General features: G+C 39.3%; 1 protein-coding gene across 5 annotated transcripts in view; it reads left to right on the top strand.

Annotated features, from left to right (window-relative positions):
• Window positions 1-18,500, top strand: part of DROSHA (drosha ribonuclease III) — a 130,231-nt gene that overhangs the window by 73,952 nt on the left and 37,779 nt on the right. For all 5 annotated transcript variants that reach the window (XM_079916365.1, XM_079916366.1, XM_079916367.1 and 2 more), the window contains 7 exons: window positions 2,524-2,631; window positions 3,390-3,528; window positions 3,861-3,921; window positions 10,293-10,352; window positions 11,651-11,750; window positions 15,593-15,695; window positions 17,901-17,971. In XM_079916365.1, the coding sequence (XP_079772491.1) occupies window positions 2,524-2,631; window positions 3,390-3,528; window positions 3,861-3,921; window positions 10,293-10,352; window positions 11,651-11,750; window positions 15,593-15,695; window positions 17,901-17,971 (642 nt within the window). The remainder of the gene's footprint in view (window positions 1-2,523; window positions 2,632-3,389; window positions 3,529-3,860; window positions 3,922-10,292; window positions 10,353-11,650; window positions 11,751-15,592; window positions 15,696-17,900; window positions 17,972-18,500) is intronic.

Here is an 18,500-nt window from a genome sequence, read left to right as displayed (position 1 = left end):
ATTGGAAGGTGGATTCTTTACCCCTGGACCACCAGGGAAGTCCCTATTTTCCTGTACTTTTAGGAGGAAATGTAAGCCAGAATAGTTCTCATGGCTCTAGAGCCTCTCCTTCTGTTGTTTTTGCAAAGTGATTTAAAAAATGGGGGGTGGGTGCTCATCATATCTGAGATCTGCTGCGTCTGTTTTGTTCCTCTACTTTTATCTGGACATTCTCTTCCTTTTGCCTTTTATTGTTTCTCTCCTGCTAAATGTGGCTTTTACTCCTAGCACTTTCTTTACACCATGGGGCTTTACCCTGGAAGGGAACTTGAGTTTTTAATTTTGAGCATTTTTAGGGCCCAGGCTTCTCCCACAGTGTTAGACTGTCCTCATACTCATCCAGTGAATTGGATTCTGTAGAGCCCTCTCCAGTTTGGGCCACAATTCCAGTGAATATATGTTAATTTGGGGGCTCTTCCATTCTTGGGGTCATCAGAAGCCCTGCTGTTCTCCCTGTGTTTTTTCTCTCTCAGATGCTGAGACCACACACAGGTCTTTGTCCTCACCCACACTTATTTTGGCACTCGTGGGGATACCTTGTCATCTAGTTTTTATGTATTTATTGTTCACAGTTCTATTTTGCTATACTGGTTGCTCATTTTTAGTGGAGAATTTGAATAGATTTAAAAACTGTGCACTGCCATTTTCTTACAGTCTTCCAAAGGAGCTTTTAAAAATGAAAGCAGTTCCTAGGCATGAATGGAGTGGGGAGGAGATGCTTAGTGATTGTGTGTATTTTAACATTTCAAAAATTGATAATTTAAAAAACTGAGCTAGAACCTCGTAGATAACCTTGAGACTTGTTTGTCAGGGATACAAGATGGACATGGGTCATATATACCTTTCCATGGTGGTCACAAGAAACATACCTGGGTAGAGAAACTGGCTCTGTTTGGAGCAAGTTTAGAGGAAGTGGCGAAGGGACTCACAGCTGTTTCACATAAGTAAAGGTTTTGTTCTTTTCCAGGGGTAGACCTAAGTTGAAAGGGGTAAACCTCCAAAGAGACAGATTTGGACTAATGATAATTTTCTAATAATCAGAGTACTCTAAAGGTAGTGTTGTTTTCTTAACAGGTAATGATTTATCTCTTCCCAGAGGTATTAAAACACCAGTTTGAATTCATACTTCAGAAAGATAGTTACACTGCATAGTCTTCATGACCCATCCTCCTTGTGTGCTTAGCATCAATACCCTTGAGTCCCCTGCAATTGAAAGGCCTGGAAAACTATATTATACCTTGGGAGCAAAAAGAGTGTCTTCATCTTTTTTCTCTTCCACAACTAATATAAGCCTTACCCGTGGAGGTGCTTAATATGTATTTATTGAATTGAACTGGAAAGAAAGACTTTCTGTTGATTAGAGATCCTTTTTTGGAGAACTAATCTTTCTTTATAAGTTAATACAGGAAACTGATTTCTGTAGTTTCAAGCAAATCCATTATCATGTATTTTTAAATAATGCCAGCTTAAAATACTTCAAAGACTAAAATGATATAAAGCACATGTCAGTCATTCTGTGATGGGCTGTGCCCATCCTCCAGGTTCTGATGAATAAGAATGACTCCTTCATTCTCTTGAGTTCTAGGGAAACATTATTAAAAAAAAAAAAAAGAAAGAAAGAAAGAAAAAGATATGCTTTCCATGAAATCTCCCAATAAGGAATCTATAGCCAAATGAAAAGTGAAATAAAAATAAAAGTTCTATATCCTCAGGTGATTTAACTGTATCGGTGGTTTTATAAAAGTTGTCCTTATAGTGTTAGATTGAGTGTTAAACCTAGAATGGCCTTTCGAGATCATCTTCCTGAGAAATTCTTACCCAGAGGATAGTGATGGGCTTTAGAGATCTGTGAACTCATTAAAATTCCATACAATTTTTGCATGTTTGTGCACATAGGCACTTTTCTGGGGAAAGATTCATTTTCCTTAGATTCTCAGAAGTGTCTGGACACTGACAAAGTTTCAGAATTTGTGAGTCCTAATCCATTCCCTTAGAATTAAAGATAGACAAGGAGGCACAGAAATTCTTATGACTTCCTTAAGGTTACCCTGCTGGGTACTGATGAACCATGGCTATTCCTACTTCAGTGAGGGCCAATAGGCCTTGTTCTAAGCAATTTTTTGTATTTGCTCATTTAATCCTTTTAACTGTACTTGAAAGTAGCTACACTGATTGTCTTCATTGTACAGGTGAGGAAACAGAAACAGAGAGGTTAGATAATTTGCCCTGAGTCCCATGATGAATGAGTGACAGAGCAGGATTTGGACCCAGGCATTCTGGTTCTAGAGACCGTATCTTTAACAGCTGTAGTCCACCACCCCTCACAGAGGATATGTCAGGATGCCATGTAGCCAGTAAACTGTTTCAAGACTTTGTGAGATGGAATTTAGAATGTAAAAATGGTTCTTGTTTGTTGTAAAATAAATGAAGTGTTTTTAATAAGTTTTTATAGAGTTAAACATATTGAAATATGCTTTTTCCTAGCATGCAATGATGCTGCCTGTTTTGACCCATCATATTCGATACCACCAGTGCCTAATGCATCTGGACAAGTTGATAGGATATACTTTCCAAGATCGTTGTCTGTTACAGGTAAGAATTACTCTCCTGTACATTTATATAATAACAAGATAGGAGTAATTCATCTTGCAGGTTACAAATGGAGCACTGAGAGTCTCTTCTGGGAAATGATGAGGATGTTTAGAAACAAAGCTCTCTCCATTACTCTACTCTTATTGCCACTTTCAAACCCTTTTTCTCACTTTTTTTTTTTTTCTTTTTGATGCTGTCCCTAAAGAAATAGATTAGGGCTTCCCTGATAGCGCAGTGGTTGAGAGTCCGCCTGCCAATGCAGGGGACACGGGTTCGTGCCCCGGTCTGGGAGGATCCCACATGCCGCGGAGCGGCTGGGCCCGTGAGCCATGGCCGCTGAGCCTGCGCGTCCGGAGCCTGTGCTCCGCAATGGGAGAGGCCACAACAGTGAGAGGCCCACGTACCGCAAAAAAAAAAAAAAAAAAAGAGAGAGACTAAAGCTAAAATTTGCCCGTCAAACCTGACCACTTCTTTCAGCTTCTCCTCCTTTATGGCTCTTCTTTCCAGGTGCTGTATATTCTAATTCGTCTCTGAAAGATGTGGTTTTTTAGGTTTGTTTAGAAGAGCTTGCACCAAAGCTTTGGAAATGTGACATTGGAGGAAATAGGATGGAAAGATCGGGGATTAAAATTTGACTAGATAAACAGATCTCTTTCCTGTTTCATTTGAGGTGATATAAAGATGGTGCTTCTATGCTGAATTTGTTTTTGTTTTTATGCTGAGTTTTTAAGACTGAACTTATTTCACCGAAATTTTAGCTGGCAATGACCCACCCAAGTCATCACTTAAATTTTGGAATGAATCCTGATCATGCCAGGAATTCTTTGTCTAACTGTGGAATTCGGCAACCCAAATATGGAGATAGAAAAGTTCATCACATGCACATGCGGAAAAAAGGTATGTTTGGATTCCACTCTCCTGTTTTGTTCTGTGTCTCCTGTTGTAAATTAAATCCCCACCAGGAATGGTTCCCTGGTGACTGATTCATTCTCTCTTTCTTTAGTGTTTCCTGACCCATATGTAATAACATTCACTTTGAGCAGAGCATTATGATAAGAGTAAATGAATTTGTGAGAAAATTTCCTTTCTCCTATCAAGTGTTTTAAGTAACTAAGTTGATCAGACTTGCTAGTCAAATTGGGGTGAGATAGATAATTTTCTTTCTACATGTCATATGATGGTCCCAGAATTCTTCTAACAGTATTTGTTGTGATTTTTTTTTTTAATAGGAATTAACACCTTAATAAATATTATGTCACGCCTTGGCCAAGATGACCCAACTCCCTCAAGGTAAAGTAGATTTTTTAATAATAAACTTTGTTGAGATATAATTCACATACCATACAATTCCCCCATTTAAAGTGTACAATTCAGTGGTTTTTGGTTTATTCACAAAATGGTGCAACCATGATCACTGTCTAATTTTAGAGCATTTTCATCATCCCCAAAAGAAACCCCATACTCCCCATTTCCCTCAGCCTGCCCAGCCCTGGACATCCACCAGTCTTCTTTTAATCCATGTTCAATATTTCTGGATTTACCTATTCTGAACATTTTGTATAAATGGTGTCATATAATATGTGGTCCTTTGTGACTGGTTTATTTTACTTTACATTATGTTTAAAAGATTTATCCATGTTACAGTATATGTCAGTGTTTCTTTTTATTGCCAAATAATATTCCATGGTATAGGTATACCATGTTTTATTTATCTAGTCACCAACTGATGGTCATTTGTTGTTTTTACTTTTTGGTTATTATGAATGCTGTTGCTATGAATATTTGTATACAGGTTTTTGTATGGACATATGTTTTGATTTTTCTTGGGTATATACCTAGGAGTGGAATTTCTGGATGATATGGTAACTCTGTTTCACCTTTCCTTTAAGGAACTGCCAGACTGTTTCCAAAGTGGCTGCACCATTTTATTTTCCCAGCAGCAATATATATGAAGGTTCTGATTTCTTCACATCTTTCCCAACACTTGATATTATCTGTCTTTTTGAACCTGGGCTTCCTAGTGGTTATGAAATAGTATCTCATTGTGGTTTTGTCATATTTCCCTGATGGCTACTGATGTTGAGCATCTTTTCATGTGCTTATGGGCCATTTGTGTATCTTCTCTGGAAAAATATCCAGATCCTTTTCCCATTTTTAATCAGGTTACTTTTTGTTGTTGAGTTACAATCATTTTTTAATGTATTCTAGATACAAGTCCCTTATCAGGTATGTGATTTGTAAAAATCTTTTCTCGTTCTATGGATCATCTTTTCACTCTCTTAGTGAAGCACAAAGGTTTTGATGAATTCCACATAATAGATAAATTTTGTTGCTTTTCTTGCTTCTGCTTTTGGTGTCATGTCTAAGAAACCATTGCCTAATCTAAAGTCATGAAGACTTACATCTGTTTCTTCTAAGAGCCTTATGGGTTTTTTCCTCTGACATTTAGATCTGTTCTGTTCTGAGTTAATTCTTATATATGGTATGACATAGAGGTCCAGCTGCATTCTTTTGCTTGTGGATATGCAGTTGTCCCAGCACCATTTCTTGAAAAGGCTGATCTTTCCCCAGTAAATCATATGGGTTGAAATCACCCTTGACAGTATATTTGAGGGTTTATTTTTGGATTCTTAGTTCATTCTATTGATTTTTATGTCTGTCCTTAAGCCAGTACCACACTGTCTTGATTACTGTAGCTTTGTAATAAGTTTTGAAATCTAGAAATGCAAGATCTCTTCTCTAACTTTCTTTTTTTCAAGACTATTTCGGCTATTCTAGACCTGTTACATTTCCACATGAATTTTTTAGTTACCTTAAGAACTTTTGCAAAGAAGCCAGCTGGGGTTTTGATAGGGATCGTGTTGAGTCTGTGGATCAATTTGTGAATGCTTACCATCTTAATATTAAGTCTTCTACTTAATATTGTCTTCTGTTCCCTGAACATTAGATGTCTTATTTTTTCTTTGTTGTCTTTAATTTCTTAGTAATGCTTTTTAGTTTTCAGAGTATACATTTTGTATATCTTTTGTTAAATTTATTCATAAGTATTCTTTTCGATGCTATTATAAATGAAATTATTTTCTTAATCTTTATTTTTGGATTGTTCATTGCAAGCATATAGAAATACAATTGATTTTTGATTATTGATCTTGTATCTTGCAACCTTGATGAGCTCATTTGTTAGCTCCAGTAGTTTTTTAGTGAATTCCTTAAGATTTTCTATATAGAGGATCATTTCACTTATAAATAGAGATATTTTTACTATTTCCTTTCCAGTCTGGATGCCTTTCATTTCATTTTCTTAACCTAGTTGCCCTAGCTGGAGTCTCCAGTACAATATCAAATAGAAGTGGTGAGAGAGGATCCTTACCTTCTTCCTAATCTTAAATGGAAAACATTTTTTTACCATTGTGTATGATGTTATCTCATAGGTGCCTTTTATCAGATTGAGGAAGTTCCCTTTTATTCCTAATTTGCTGAATATTTTTGTCATGAGAGTGTGTTGAACTTTGTCAAATGCTTTTTCTGCATCTATTAAGATGATCATGTGTTTTGTTCATTTATTTTATCCACATGGTGTATTACATTAATTGATTTTGGGGTGTCAAACCAACCTTGCCTTCCTGGGATACATCACACTTGATCGTGGTATATAATCCTTCTTATATGCTATGTTTAGTTAGAATTTAGTTTGCTAGTATGCTGTTGAGGATTTTTGGTCTGTAGTTTTCCTTTCCTGTGACGTTTTAGTCTGGTTTCACTATTAGGATAATACTGGCCTCATGTAATGGGTTGGAAAGTTTTATATGTTAGCTTTCCGTATTTTATTTCTTGATTTTAAGTGATACCGTAATATATGAATATTCTCACTTTGTGGCCTGGAACCCCTGAGGAACCTGGGAAGGAAGTAGGCTGAGTCTATATAAACTCATTAACACCCTGGAAAACTGAACGGAAGTAAATGCCAAATGCTGATGGGGCTCTGATGTTACTCTCAGGAGGCTTATCTCTGTGTGTGAAGCACAGCAGGTTCTATTTTGAAAGCCAGTAGAGGAGGTTGCTTGAGGGCGGCTTACTTTTTAAAACGGGGCATTGAAGAGTTGAATAGCCAGGTTTGTCCCTCTTGGAATCCAGACTTAGATGGATGAAAGGTAGGTAGAGCAGGGTTGGAAGTGACAGAGTTGAGACACTGCTGCAGCTGGTAACTGGCCTCCACAGTGAGGTAGGTGCCCAGCTGAGCTAGTGTAGCTTCCTTTTCTACCTTTTTCTTCATATATCACTTTTCTTTTCAAATAGACTTGCCTTGACGTTGCTGTCTTTTGAGGTTATCATAAACCAAACTGTCTTTCCTCTTCAATCAAGAGGTAAAAAGAAAGGCAGGACAGAACTTTAAAATTCCAGTTTGAAGATGATCACATGCCTCACTACTGTGTTCTGTGAGGGTGTAAGATCAGAAAAGGACTGTCTAATTAGAGGAGCCCTTAATCACACCCTGAGGGATAGCGTGGCCATGGTTTCATTTTACCTTGCTATACTGTGGATTCTCCCGATGACCGGTTCTGTATTTTAATAAGTGAAACCCTTGGTCCCCTGCAGCCCCTTTAGCAAGGCCGCACACACAATAGACACGTCCTTTTCAACAATGAAAGCACAGATTTAAGTGACCTTTGTCTCATCTATCCAACCACAGTTATTGGTATGTAAATTATGTCTTTTGGTAGCATAGTTTAAACCTCATGGTTTATGTTTTCTTACTGTGGCCAAGGGAACTATAGCTGAGAAACTGTGTTCTTTCTGAATTTACCATTTTGAAAATGATAACCATTGATAGAGAATAAGCAGACGCTCTCTCTTGTCCTTTGACTTCTGCCCTGGCCTCTGCTGCTTGCGCTGAGAGCCTCTTGCAGTAGGTCTGATCTTTCGGCTGATGCAGAGTCGACCCCAAGTTTCTGTTCAGAAAGATCCTCCCAGCCTCGGTGGCCGGGCCGGCTGCTGCTTGGCTGCGGCTGTCCGGTAGCCCCAGCTGTGTCAGTACAGCCCTGGGAGCCATACTGAAGAAACTCAGGCGAATGTAGTCCAACAGACATTTATCCAGTGCCTTTTGAGCTTGAGGCAGTTCGTGGATATTTTACAGGGATCCAGAGGCAAGTAAGACAAAGCCCCCACTCGCCAGGAGGTGTGACTGCCTGGAGTGGGGTAAAAGTGCCGTAAACATAAGTAACTTCATATAAGGAAGACCCTGCTAAGTGCTTCAGTGAAGGTCAGAAACAGAACATACACAGCAGACTGGGGGCTAAGGAGAGCTCTGGTGGTTGTTCACGGATTATAGGTCAGTTATGCACTGTGCACCAGAATAATTGCAATCACTTGAAACGACTTGCCCTCTTCCCTGTTTGTTTCTTTTTTTTTTACATCTTTATTGGAGTATAATTGCTTTACAATGGTGTGTTAGTTTCTGCTTTATAACAAAGCGAATCAGTTATACATATACATATGTTCCCATATCTCTTCCCTCTTGCATCTCCCTCCCTCCCACCCTCCCTATCCCACCCCTCCAGGCGGTCACAAAGCACCGAGCTGATCTCCCTGTGCTATGCGGCTGCTTCCCACTAGCTATCTACCTTACGTTTGGTCCTGTTTGTTTCTTAGTTTGCTGTTACAAAGTGGGATGCAGTAGTCTCTGCTCCTTGGAAGTATATCTTTGAAATGAACACTATCCAATTTCAAATGTCAGTGGTTATATCTCCTCCCAAGCAAGCTTGCTCAGAATTTCAGACTAGAGAAAGGAAAGAGAGAGCCAACGAGCTAGTAGGTTGTTTGGGGAATCTGCGTCTGGCACTGAAGGTGGAGGAACAAGGCAGGTAGGGGAGCTTGGTGGAATTCTTCCCCCAGCCCCTCTGGGTACCACTCCTCACCCCTGCCCATCCTGCAGTGCAATTAGTGCCACCTTCTGCCAGGTCTCCCTTCAGGCTGCCTCTCCAGGCTTCATCTTGCTATTTCTGGAGCCTCCTCCCTAGATCTTAGCTGTAACCTGCTTGAAAGCTTTCTGTGACGTCTCGTCACCTACTGAATAAGTCTGAACTTCCTCACCTGGCAGTCTCAGCACCCAGTGATCCAGGCACGTCACTCTCTTCCCTGTGGCTGTCTGCACACCAGTAAGACTGAGGGACTTGATGTGCTGCCAGGCGTACCCTCTCCCTTCCCTGAATGCCAGCAGTAATTGTGCCTGTGGAATGCCCTGTGTACCCTGTGACATCCTGCCCACATCCTGCTGGCATTTGTTTTATTGTGCATGTTCTGGTTCTCCCAGGTATTATAATTGTGTCATAGTCTGATTTTTTTTTTTTTTAAACTGTGAGCATTTTGAAGGTCTTTTGTCCTACTCTTTTTTCTTTCTTCAAATTCTTTTCCTTTTCCAACTAATGCCTTTCACAAAGCAGGGGCTCAGTAAATAAGTCTTAAAGGAAAGAATGCCATTCATGACATTACTTTTATTCTGGGTTATTTACTCGTTGACTAGAAATAGGGAAATGGGGGCATTAGGAAAGGTCACGGTCAGAGCCATCAAAAGTTTAAATGGCTGGTTACTCTCGTAATCTGATTTGGGATCAGCTAGCGTTTACAAAAAGACATGAAGACTTAAAATTAATAAATAAAAATCTGTCTGCCTATCAAAAACTACAAAATAACTTTTAGGATGGCATCATCTCAAGTGAATATGCAGCCCATAATTTTTTAAAGTGTCACTATTTAACCACGTAAATCTCAGTTGTATAGTTACATTTAACTCATGCACATTACAATGAAATGTTACCACAGAGAAGGTCTCTGAAGGATTAGGCATTCGTTTCAGCCTTGTACTCCAACATGAGAAACAGCCTGTGAGAAGCACATTCATCATGTAATTAAGATATAAATAAAATGCAATCTCTGCACTGAGGGGGAGAGTATTAATTTTGATGAGGGACTCAGGCAGGGATTCATCTGGAGCTCACATTTTGCTAGACCTTGAGAAATGGGTAGGTTTTCAATGTGTCTCAGTGCACAGGGGAGAGCAGAAGCCTCCAGGGCGGCAAGGAGCTTGGCCTGAGCAGAGGCACTGAGTATTTTAGGGGATGCCCTTTTCAGAGAGGACCAGGCAGTTTCGGAACAGGACCCTGTGCATAGGTGGGAGAGGATAGCAGTGGACAGTGAGACTGAAAAGGTAGGCTAGGCCTATTTTGAAGGACTTTAGATGCAAGGTTAAATTTAGAATTCGGAGTTTGGACCATGGGAAGCTAGAACATTGTACCAAAGCTGATTTTTCAGTGTCCTAACTCTCTCTAAGAATGCATTCTCCTTTCTCTCGTCCACCTGATAGTGGTGTGGAAAGAGTCCCAATTGTTAGGGTGATGTCTCCTAGCTTTAAATCTGACTCCCAGGGGGAAGGAAGCACCAGGGTGGGAAGCCTGCGACACGTAGTATGAGGGGACACTCCCTCCCCTTCCCACCAGGCAGCCCCTGTACCTCCAGCTAAGATGGCCATCAGTGTTCTTGATTATGAGGAATAAGGTAGGGTGCTTTGATTACTAAAGGAGCTAACCCTCCGTATCCTTTTCTTTGAGAAGAGAGGGAGGAAATATAAATGTGTGCTATTTTAAGTGATCTTTTTAATTCTGTAGGATTAATCACAACGAACGGTTGGAGTTCCTGGGTGATGCTGTTGTTGAATTTCTGACCAGGTAAGTAGGCTTTTCTGCCATTCCCCAACAATTGCATTTTATAGGTAACATACTTAATACATACCTTCTTTGTAATTAGCCAAATAAGGCCTTGAAACACCATGTTTTTGGTCTCCTCTGTAGAGCTTAAAAGCTACATGTCTGTGGCTCTTGCACTCACTGATGCTCTAATGAGCAAGATTACAGGATGAAAGGCTACTGTCTCTGTCCTGTCAAGTTTATGTTCAAGTTGCTACAGCCAGAAGAGATCAGCTTGTCTTGGTCTAGATGCTTCAGAGCTTCTATTCAATTTGTAGCGAAAGGGATGATATTTTAAAATGTCACTTCATTTTCTAGGATTTGTCTTTGATCCCTTTCTCACTCTTCCTGAACTCAAGGGAAGTAAAGTTTACAAGAATTTTAATAACTAGATCTTGGGGTGTGTGTGTGTGTGTGTGTGTGTGTGTGTGTGTACGTGTTTCTGTATGTTTTCTCTGCAGAAATATTTTAGGGTCCTTAGTTTGGAGGTAGGGGTAGGAAAGTACATTTTGTTTTTTCATTACTCATAAAATTTCCCTTTTAAAGGGAGATAACACATGTTTCTCTTGGAACTGTCTTGAGCTATTTTTATTCTCTTTAGGTCATTTCTTTTCCCGGAAGGACATAATGAGGCAAAGGTGCTGTTTTCTAAGCTTGTTCTCACTGGACACAGTAGGACTAGACAAGCTCAGCTGCCCCGATCAACAGTGGGTCTGAGACACCAGTGTGAGAGTTAGGGGAGCGCAGTTAGTGTCATGGTCTGAACGGGTCTTCCATCAGCCTTCTTCCTAATTCCCTTACTTTCCTGATGAACAGCGCCGGTTCTGTGTGCCACTCGTGTTCCTGTTCCTGTCCCTGTCTGTACTTGTGAAGAACGTGCCACACAGCTGCCCTGCTCAGAGCTCCCAGGCTCCTCTTCAGGGGCCCTCATAACCCAACCCAAGCAAAGCCCTCTGTTTCCAGGCTCAATTTTCATGTATTAGATAGGTTTGCTCTCAGCAGTGTATGAACGTTTGTTCAGGTCTTTGTTGTTATCATATTTCAGAGAAATCTTTTTACAGAAGTCAATGTGAACGTATGAGTGAATGGTGGTGTTTGGGTTTTAGCGCATTCAGATATACCGTGCATACTGTTTAACTTTCAAAGACCCTACAGTTTAGTTCACTTCAGCTGGTATGTATTGCCCAGATGTTATGTGTCAGGCCTGTTTTTTGGACTCAGAACCACAGACAGAATATTGTGATACATGTTTACTTATATGCTTTTTTTTTTTTTGGCAGTGTCCATTTGTACTATTTGTTTCCTAGTCTAGAAGAGGGAGGATTAGCAACCTATCGGACTGCCATCGTTCAGAACCAGCACCTTGCCATGCTAGCAAAGGTACGTCAGGTATCTGAAGCAGTCCATGCATAATTTTGCATTTGAATAAGTAACCCTTTAGGGTGCATTAAGGGTTTAATATTTTATAGACGAGGAAGGACTTTTTTGTTTGGGTTTTAAGGATTCAGCCTTATTAGTTCTGTTACCTTAGTGAGTTTCACCAGCAGCCAGTGAACTCCACAGTGAGGTAACTTGATAAGAGAAGAGGAAAAATTTGACAGGTGTGCGTGTACAGAGTTAAACATTTGGGGAAAGGAACATGAGAACAGAGTAAAAGAAATGAAACATTTCGTATTTTCCCTTTGTGTAATATTTCTGTATTATAATTGTTTTTAATTTACTTTAACAAGCAGAATTATAGCTTTGAATAGAATACTCCAGGCCATTTGTATCCACAGGGGATGCTTTACAGATCTTTGAGAATTCCCCCCAAATCACAAATCCTATTAATTAAGATTTAGGTTTTAGGCTGTTCAGCTAGCCACGTTGACTTAGCTGAGCGACTAGCAGAAACTTTTCTTGATATAGATTCATGGTAGGCATGTTTCTTACATTATCTCATTTGATCTTCCTGTCTCTGTACAGTGTCTTTTTTTTAAATTAATTTTTATTGGTGTATAGTTGCTTTACAATGTTGTGTTAGTTTCTTGCACTGTCTTATCATAAATCATAACGGATTGGACATGGGCACTTGCCTGGGCCGTCAGAATACCCACAGGGGGACCATGGACAAATTGTTATTCTCTTTGCCAAGCCTCTGCTTTCTCATCTATAGAATGGAGATGGCATTAGCATCTACTCCACAGGGTGGTTGTGAGAATTAAATGAGATTATCATTTGAGTTTTAATGATTCCACTTGTAAAGTGCTTGGTGCAATGCCTGTTCATAGTAATCACATAAACATATGAATAAACTAGTAGGAGTTAGTTGTTTTTATTGCTGCTGCCGCTTATAAATTACATTTATAAATCAATATATTTTATAGGCCTGTGGGTTTATTCAGTAGTAAGGGGAACGGTGGCTGTTAAATTCCCAAACAGTAGTGATCCATTAGAAAAGCTTTTGTGAATTTTCCTTGATTTTTGCCTTAAGTAGTTTTATTTTTCTTCATTTTGATATAAATGTTGAAATCTGGTAAAAAAGACTAGATAAAACCCATTCTAGTTTTATGACTGATTTTTTTTAAAACATATTTATTTATTTTATTTATTTATTTTATTCCGGCTGCATCAGGTCTTAGTTGTGGCACTCGGGGTCTTCGTTGCAGCGTGCGAGCTCTTTGTTGTGGTGCACGGATTTTCTCTCCCTAGTTGTGGCGCGTGGGCTCCAGGGCACGTTGGGCTCTGTAGTTTGCAGCACGCAGGCTCTTTCGTTGAGGCGTGCTAGCTCAGTAGTTATGGCACACAGGCTTAGTTGCCCTGAGGCACGTGGGATCTTAGTTCCCCGACCAGGGATTGAACCCGTGTCCCCTGCATTGGAAGGCAGATTCTTTACCACTGGACCACCAGGGAAGTCCCTGACTTCTTAATTTGATCTTGCCAAGGTATTAATTACATCTAAAATGTGGTTACTTTTATCCCACAGTTTTCGTGTTAGCAAGAGTGCATTGCTTTATCATATATAACATCCTCATCATAGCTATGTTGGTAGGCTTTGACCTAGCTTCAGTGGCATTTGAGAATATAGACAGTGATGCCTTCAGGAAAAACTATAGGCAACAGGTATGCTAACTTGGTTTTAGCCTTACAGTGAATGAAATTCCACAATCTATATAAAACTGCTTCAATGTTTAGTTGATTTAATTGTCAAGATGCTTCCTGATAGTTCATGTAAGTGTCCATTGGAAATACCTTTAATAAGTAGATTGTCAGCACGCTCCCCCCACCTCGCCATTGTTTTCTTTTCAGTTTCAGATATAATAGAATTGCATAATTGTTTTTCAAACAATTGTAGGGAGGATATTTACAAAGTGTGGGAAATTACCATAGTATGAACATGGATGCTGTTACATAACACAGTGGGTGCTGTACAAAGCCATGAGTTATGATGGGGGTGGCCAGTTTCTCCCTTCAAGGGTTTCTGTGTGATCTTCCTCTACCCCAAACCCTGACATTCCCATAGCACTCAACACCCATCTCCTCCAGCAGTAGGCAGTGGTGGTCTTACCCTTCCTCTGTCTAGACCAGTGGTTCTTAACCATTTGGGAGGAGGGACTTGATGGAGGAGTATTGTTGACTCTGAGAAGGTAATGAAAGCTCTGGGTCAGCGCTCCAGACAGGAACATTTTAACACATGCACAGTGGAGCACCACTCTCCTTCTTAAAATTTCCACTAATGCCTTCATGAAAAAATAAGGATATAGAGGAGGTATTACGAGAAGTTGGAAAATTCATAGCATTCCAGAATAGTTGCTTATAATATAAAATATGGCTTGCACTCTACTCTCAAGCACGGCTCCAGAGATAGCAAACAATTGGATTTTCCCAGTGAAGTTGTGAAACAAGTGAAATTTACATATTCTACTATAAACTCTTGCACTTGGAGATCAATTTTTTAAAAAGAGGTGGTTTCTGCTGTTGCATTTGTGGTAGTCAAAACTCTCATTTGAGTTTACAATACACTCATGAATTCCTAGGAATACAAAATACTGATAGCATATATGTCCCATTTTTATTGTCCCTTTTTCCAATGTAAACAGATATGGGTATTTTTAACATACATATCAAGACATACAAAATCTGAGTCTCTTTTATCTGAGAGCTGATGGGATTCGTATTGTCCTAGGTTGTTCATTGACTTGCGACTTGTTCCATATTATGTGGCATGTTATTGCTTAGTAAGTATTTATTGAACTGAATTACATGGTAATAGAAACAGATTTATTGCATGCTTATGCAATGTCTGTATCTTTCTCCTTTTATGGCATGAATTATGATTTCCATTTATTCAATCTCCGGAGTTTTATAAAAAACCATACTGTGTCTAGTTCTAAAAGGACTTGATTTGTACATTGTAATACAATAGGATAAGAAATAAGTAGGTACTGAACTCAAAATAAAGAGAAAATATGGGTAAGACAGTAAATGAAGGCGGAAGTAAAGTTAGTGTGCACAGATATATTCATTAAGTCCTAAACAATTTCTAGAACTGGGCCGTAAATTTGTCTCTAAACTTGTCTGAGGCCAAATAAAAAAAGAAAATATAATTCATTATAAACCGTATTCCCAGAGCCCTTAAGATAGTTCCAACCCATTGCTTAGATCTCACTGAGACTTTAGAAGGATAAGTGTGGAAACCTCAAAAAGCAGACATAAGTGCAAAGCTATATGGCTCCCCAAATCCTTGTCAAATAAAAAAAAAAGATTTAGAGATATAAGACATTTTGAAGTCTTCTGAGGGTCCCCATTTACTCTACCACATAAAAATCTCTTACATATGGTACAAACACCATCAGTACCACATAACTCTGGAATCCTAGAGCTTAACTTTGGGTTGGGTTTGTATCTCCCTAGACGTATTGGGTGAACCCAAGGGTATCGTCTTGTAACAGAGTCTTATTCCAGCTTAAGCGAGTCCTTTTTCTGAACCTGGAATTGGACAGCTCAGATCTGATCAGTTCTGAACCAAATTGAACCATCAAGAGTTCATAGAAGCTTGTTTGGGGAAAAGTCGAGGTTTGTCAGTGCTAAGCCATATGTAAGGACTCGTAGGGAATGGTGACTAAATTTTCACATAAGGCCAATTAAATTGTAACCATACCCCTAGGAGATGCTGAGTTATTACAGTTACAATACGATTTTGTCGATTTTTTTCTTACTTTCTGTCATTTTGAATTCTGTAGAAACTTGAACTGGATCGATTTATGCTTTATGCTCATGGACCTGACCTTTGTAGAGAATCAGACCTTCGACATGCCATGGCTAATTGTTTTGAAGCATTAATAGGTAATTTCTCACTTATAGTCTAATTTCCTGCATGTCTACAATGTCTGGAGGGCACATAAAATTCAGTGTGGAGACTTGGGACAAAATTACTTGTTCCCAAAGCATGTGAGGTCCCCAGTATAATACCCACCTCCTTATACTATAGTTATTGTAGTTTCTCCAGAGCAGCAGTCATGCTTTCTTTTCTTGAAAGCCTTGTACCATGTCATGTACATGCTTAGTATATACTGAACTGAAGTGCAATGAATTAATATGGGGATGGATTACTTGCCAGATTTGATTCAGGATCACATACATAAATAAGTTGCTGGTGAGGCCCTAATAGTGTTTTTGATCACATTTTAAACTATTCACAGGATTTTCTGATTTAAACATCTTGAAGACACCACATATTTAAAATCCCAGGGCTTGAGTCTCTATAACTATTGTTTATTCACTTGAAGCAAGACTGATGCAGACACTTTACTTCCTCACTCGGGCTCTTTACTTCCTCAGTTTCTTTTTTACTGTAACTAGAATATAATTAGCTGTTTGTACAGGAAAGTTATGAAGAGTTAATTAGCTGGTGATTGCAAGTATGCTTTACAATGAAACGTTTCAGTAGATTGACAATTCCTTGATTTTTTAACGTAAACGATTTGAGTGCATTTTTCAAAGGGCTTTGTACTTCCTTATCAATTTTGCCCTCTTTCTTTGAAAATGAATATAAAAGCTTCCCATTGTAGTTCCGTGCTGATGATGGTAGCAAGAGAATGTTTAATAATTATCCACAGTCTTTTCACAGGTATGTCTGTTTTGCACAAATATGTCTATTTTCAGAGGGTTTGTCACGTGGAGTGACTGTGCTCTGTAGACATAATACTTTTGACAGTTAATGTTACAGTTGACCCCATAGCCTGGCACACATGATTCAGTTCCCTTTTGTATCATTTATTGGCTCTGTATCTTTGCCAAGTTATTGAATCTCTTTGAGGCTCAGTTTCCCCATCTATGACATGGAGATAGTATCACTTACCTCACAGAGTTGTAACGATCTTAGTATCTGATCCTGGTTGCATCAAATCCAGAGCAAAGTTCCATTTCCTTTAACCCTCCCCCAAATCACCTACTATGGGCCCCAGTCCTGTAAATCTTTTCTAATACCCTCTTACTAAGGTGCCCTTGAAGGTGAAGATAAGAATGTGAAAATGCTTTGTACAGGGCCTAGGGCATGAGTGACCCCCACAAACCCCTACTACTACTACTACTGTCATCATCATCATCATTATTATTGTTATTATTATCATTATTACTACAACTATTGATAAATAATAAGTGTATTTAGTCATCAAAAGCCCTGGTGACTAAGTATCTGAATATTTTATGTGGAAAATAGCCTTTCTGAAGACAGATGTAAAAAATATGATTTTAAGAACTAGCCTACTCCAGTTATTTGATACCCAGTTAAGATGTTACTATAGTACTTACTGGTTATGATGAATGGTAAACATGTGTACAGTGCTTAGTTATTTCAAAAAATTTTTAATAATTATTTCTAATTAAAGGTAAAGGTTATCCTGATTTTTATTTGCAGAAGCCTTAATTGATCTGAGCTCAAATTTTATCTATGGTCTGAAATATAAACTATAAATATAGAAAATAAAACATAACATTTTCATAAAGTTAAGTATTTGTGCATAGTTCCCTTAGTCACTAATGGTTCATACCCATATCCTTCACGATAGTTCATAGTTGGCCTCTTTTTCTTACAAAATAAGGTTTATGTTTTAGTAAATTGAATTTCGTATTTCAGTCTAACTTATAACACAAAGCATAGCTAAAAGAGGGAAAACGCTACCTTTAAAACAATTGCTTCTGGGCTTCCCTGGTGGCGCAGTGGTTTGGAGTTCGCCTGCCGATGCAAGGGACACGGGTTCATGCCCCGGTCCGGGAAGATCCCACATGCTGCGGAGTGGCTGGGCCTGAGAGCCATGGCCGCTGAGCCTGCGCGTCCGGAGCCTGTGCTCCGCAATGGGAGAGGCCGCAACAGTGAGAGGCCCGCGTACCGCAAAAACAAAACAAAACAAAAAAAACAATTGCTTCTGATCTTGTCAAATTTTTCTGTGAGTGGGTTTTGGCTTGCCCTTTTGCTTTTTTATGGAGATATGTCATTTTCTCTGAATATTAATGCAGCCTTCCTTTTGGCATTCTCTTCCTTTTATCTAGGAGCTGTTTACTTGGAGGGAAGCCTGGAGGAAGCCAAACAGTTATTTGGACGCTTACTCTTTAATGATCCGGTATTTATCTCGATTCATTTGATTTTTCTCAGTTATATATCATTACAGAAGATTTTATATCAATTAGTCTTTGTATTTTAAAGAGTGTATAAGAGAAACAAAAACCCCAAATCTACCATAGATGGTAGATTTCAAGCACTTCAAAAATAGCTTAGGGTTTCCCTGGTGGTGCAGTGGTTGAGAGTCCGCCTGCTGATGCAGGGGACACGGGTTCGTGCCCCGGTCTGGGAAGATCCCACATGCCGCAGAGCGGCTGGCCCTGTGAGCCATGGCCGCTGGGCCTGCGTGTCCGGAGCCTGTGTTCCGCAATGGGAGAGGCCACAACAGTAAGAGGCCCGCGTACCGCAAAAAAAAAAAAAGCTTATTCAACTCTGTCACAGATGGGAAAGTTCTGTGGACATTTACACTAGTTTGGCTTCTACCCGAAACCCCATCTTTCCTCAGGTCACTTTTAAGTTAAATATGAATACAAGTAAGGTAGGACTTTGCTTTATTTTGAAGTATCTTGAAATTAATTATGATTTTATAT

The sequence above is a fragment of the Stenella coeruleoalba genome, assembly GCF_951394435.1.
Source record: "Stenella coeruleoalba genome assembly, chromosome: 3".
Taxonomy (NCBI): Eukaryota; Metazoa; Chordata; class Mammalia; order Artiodactyla; family Delphinidae; genus Stenella; species Stenella coeruleoalba.
The sequence above is the reverse complement of the archived record's forward strand: the minus strand, read 5'-3'. Positions and strand labels throughout refer to the sequence as shown.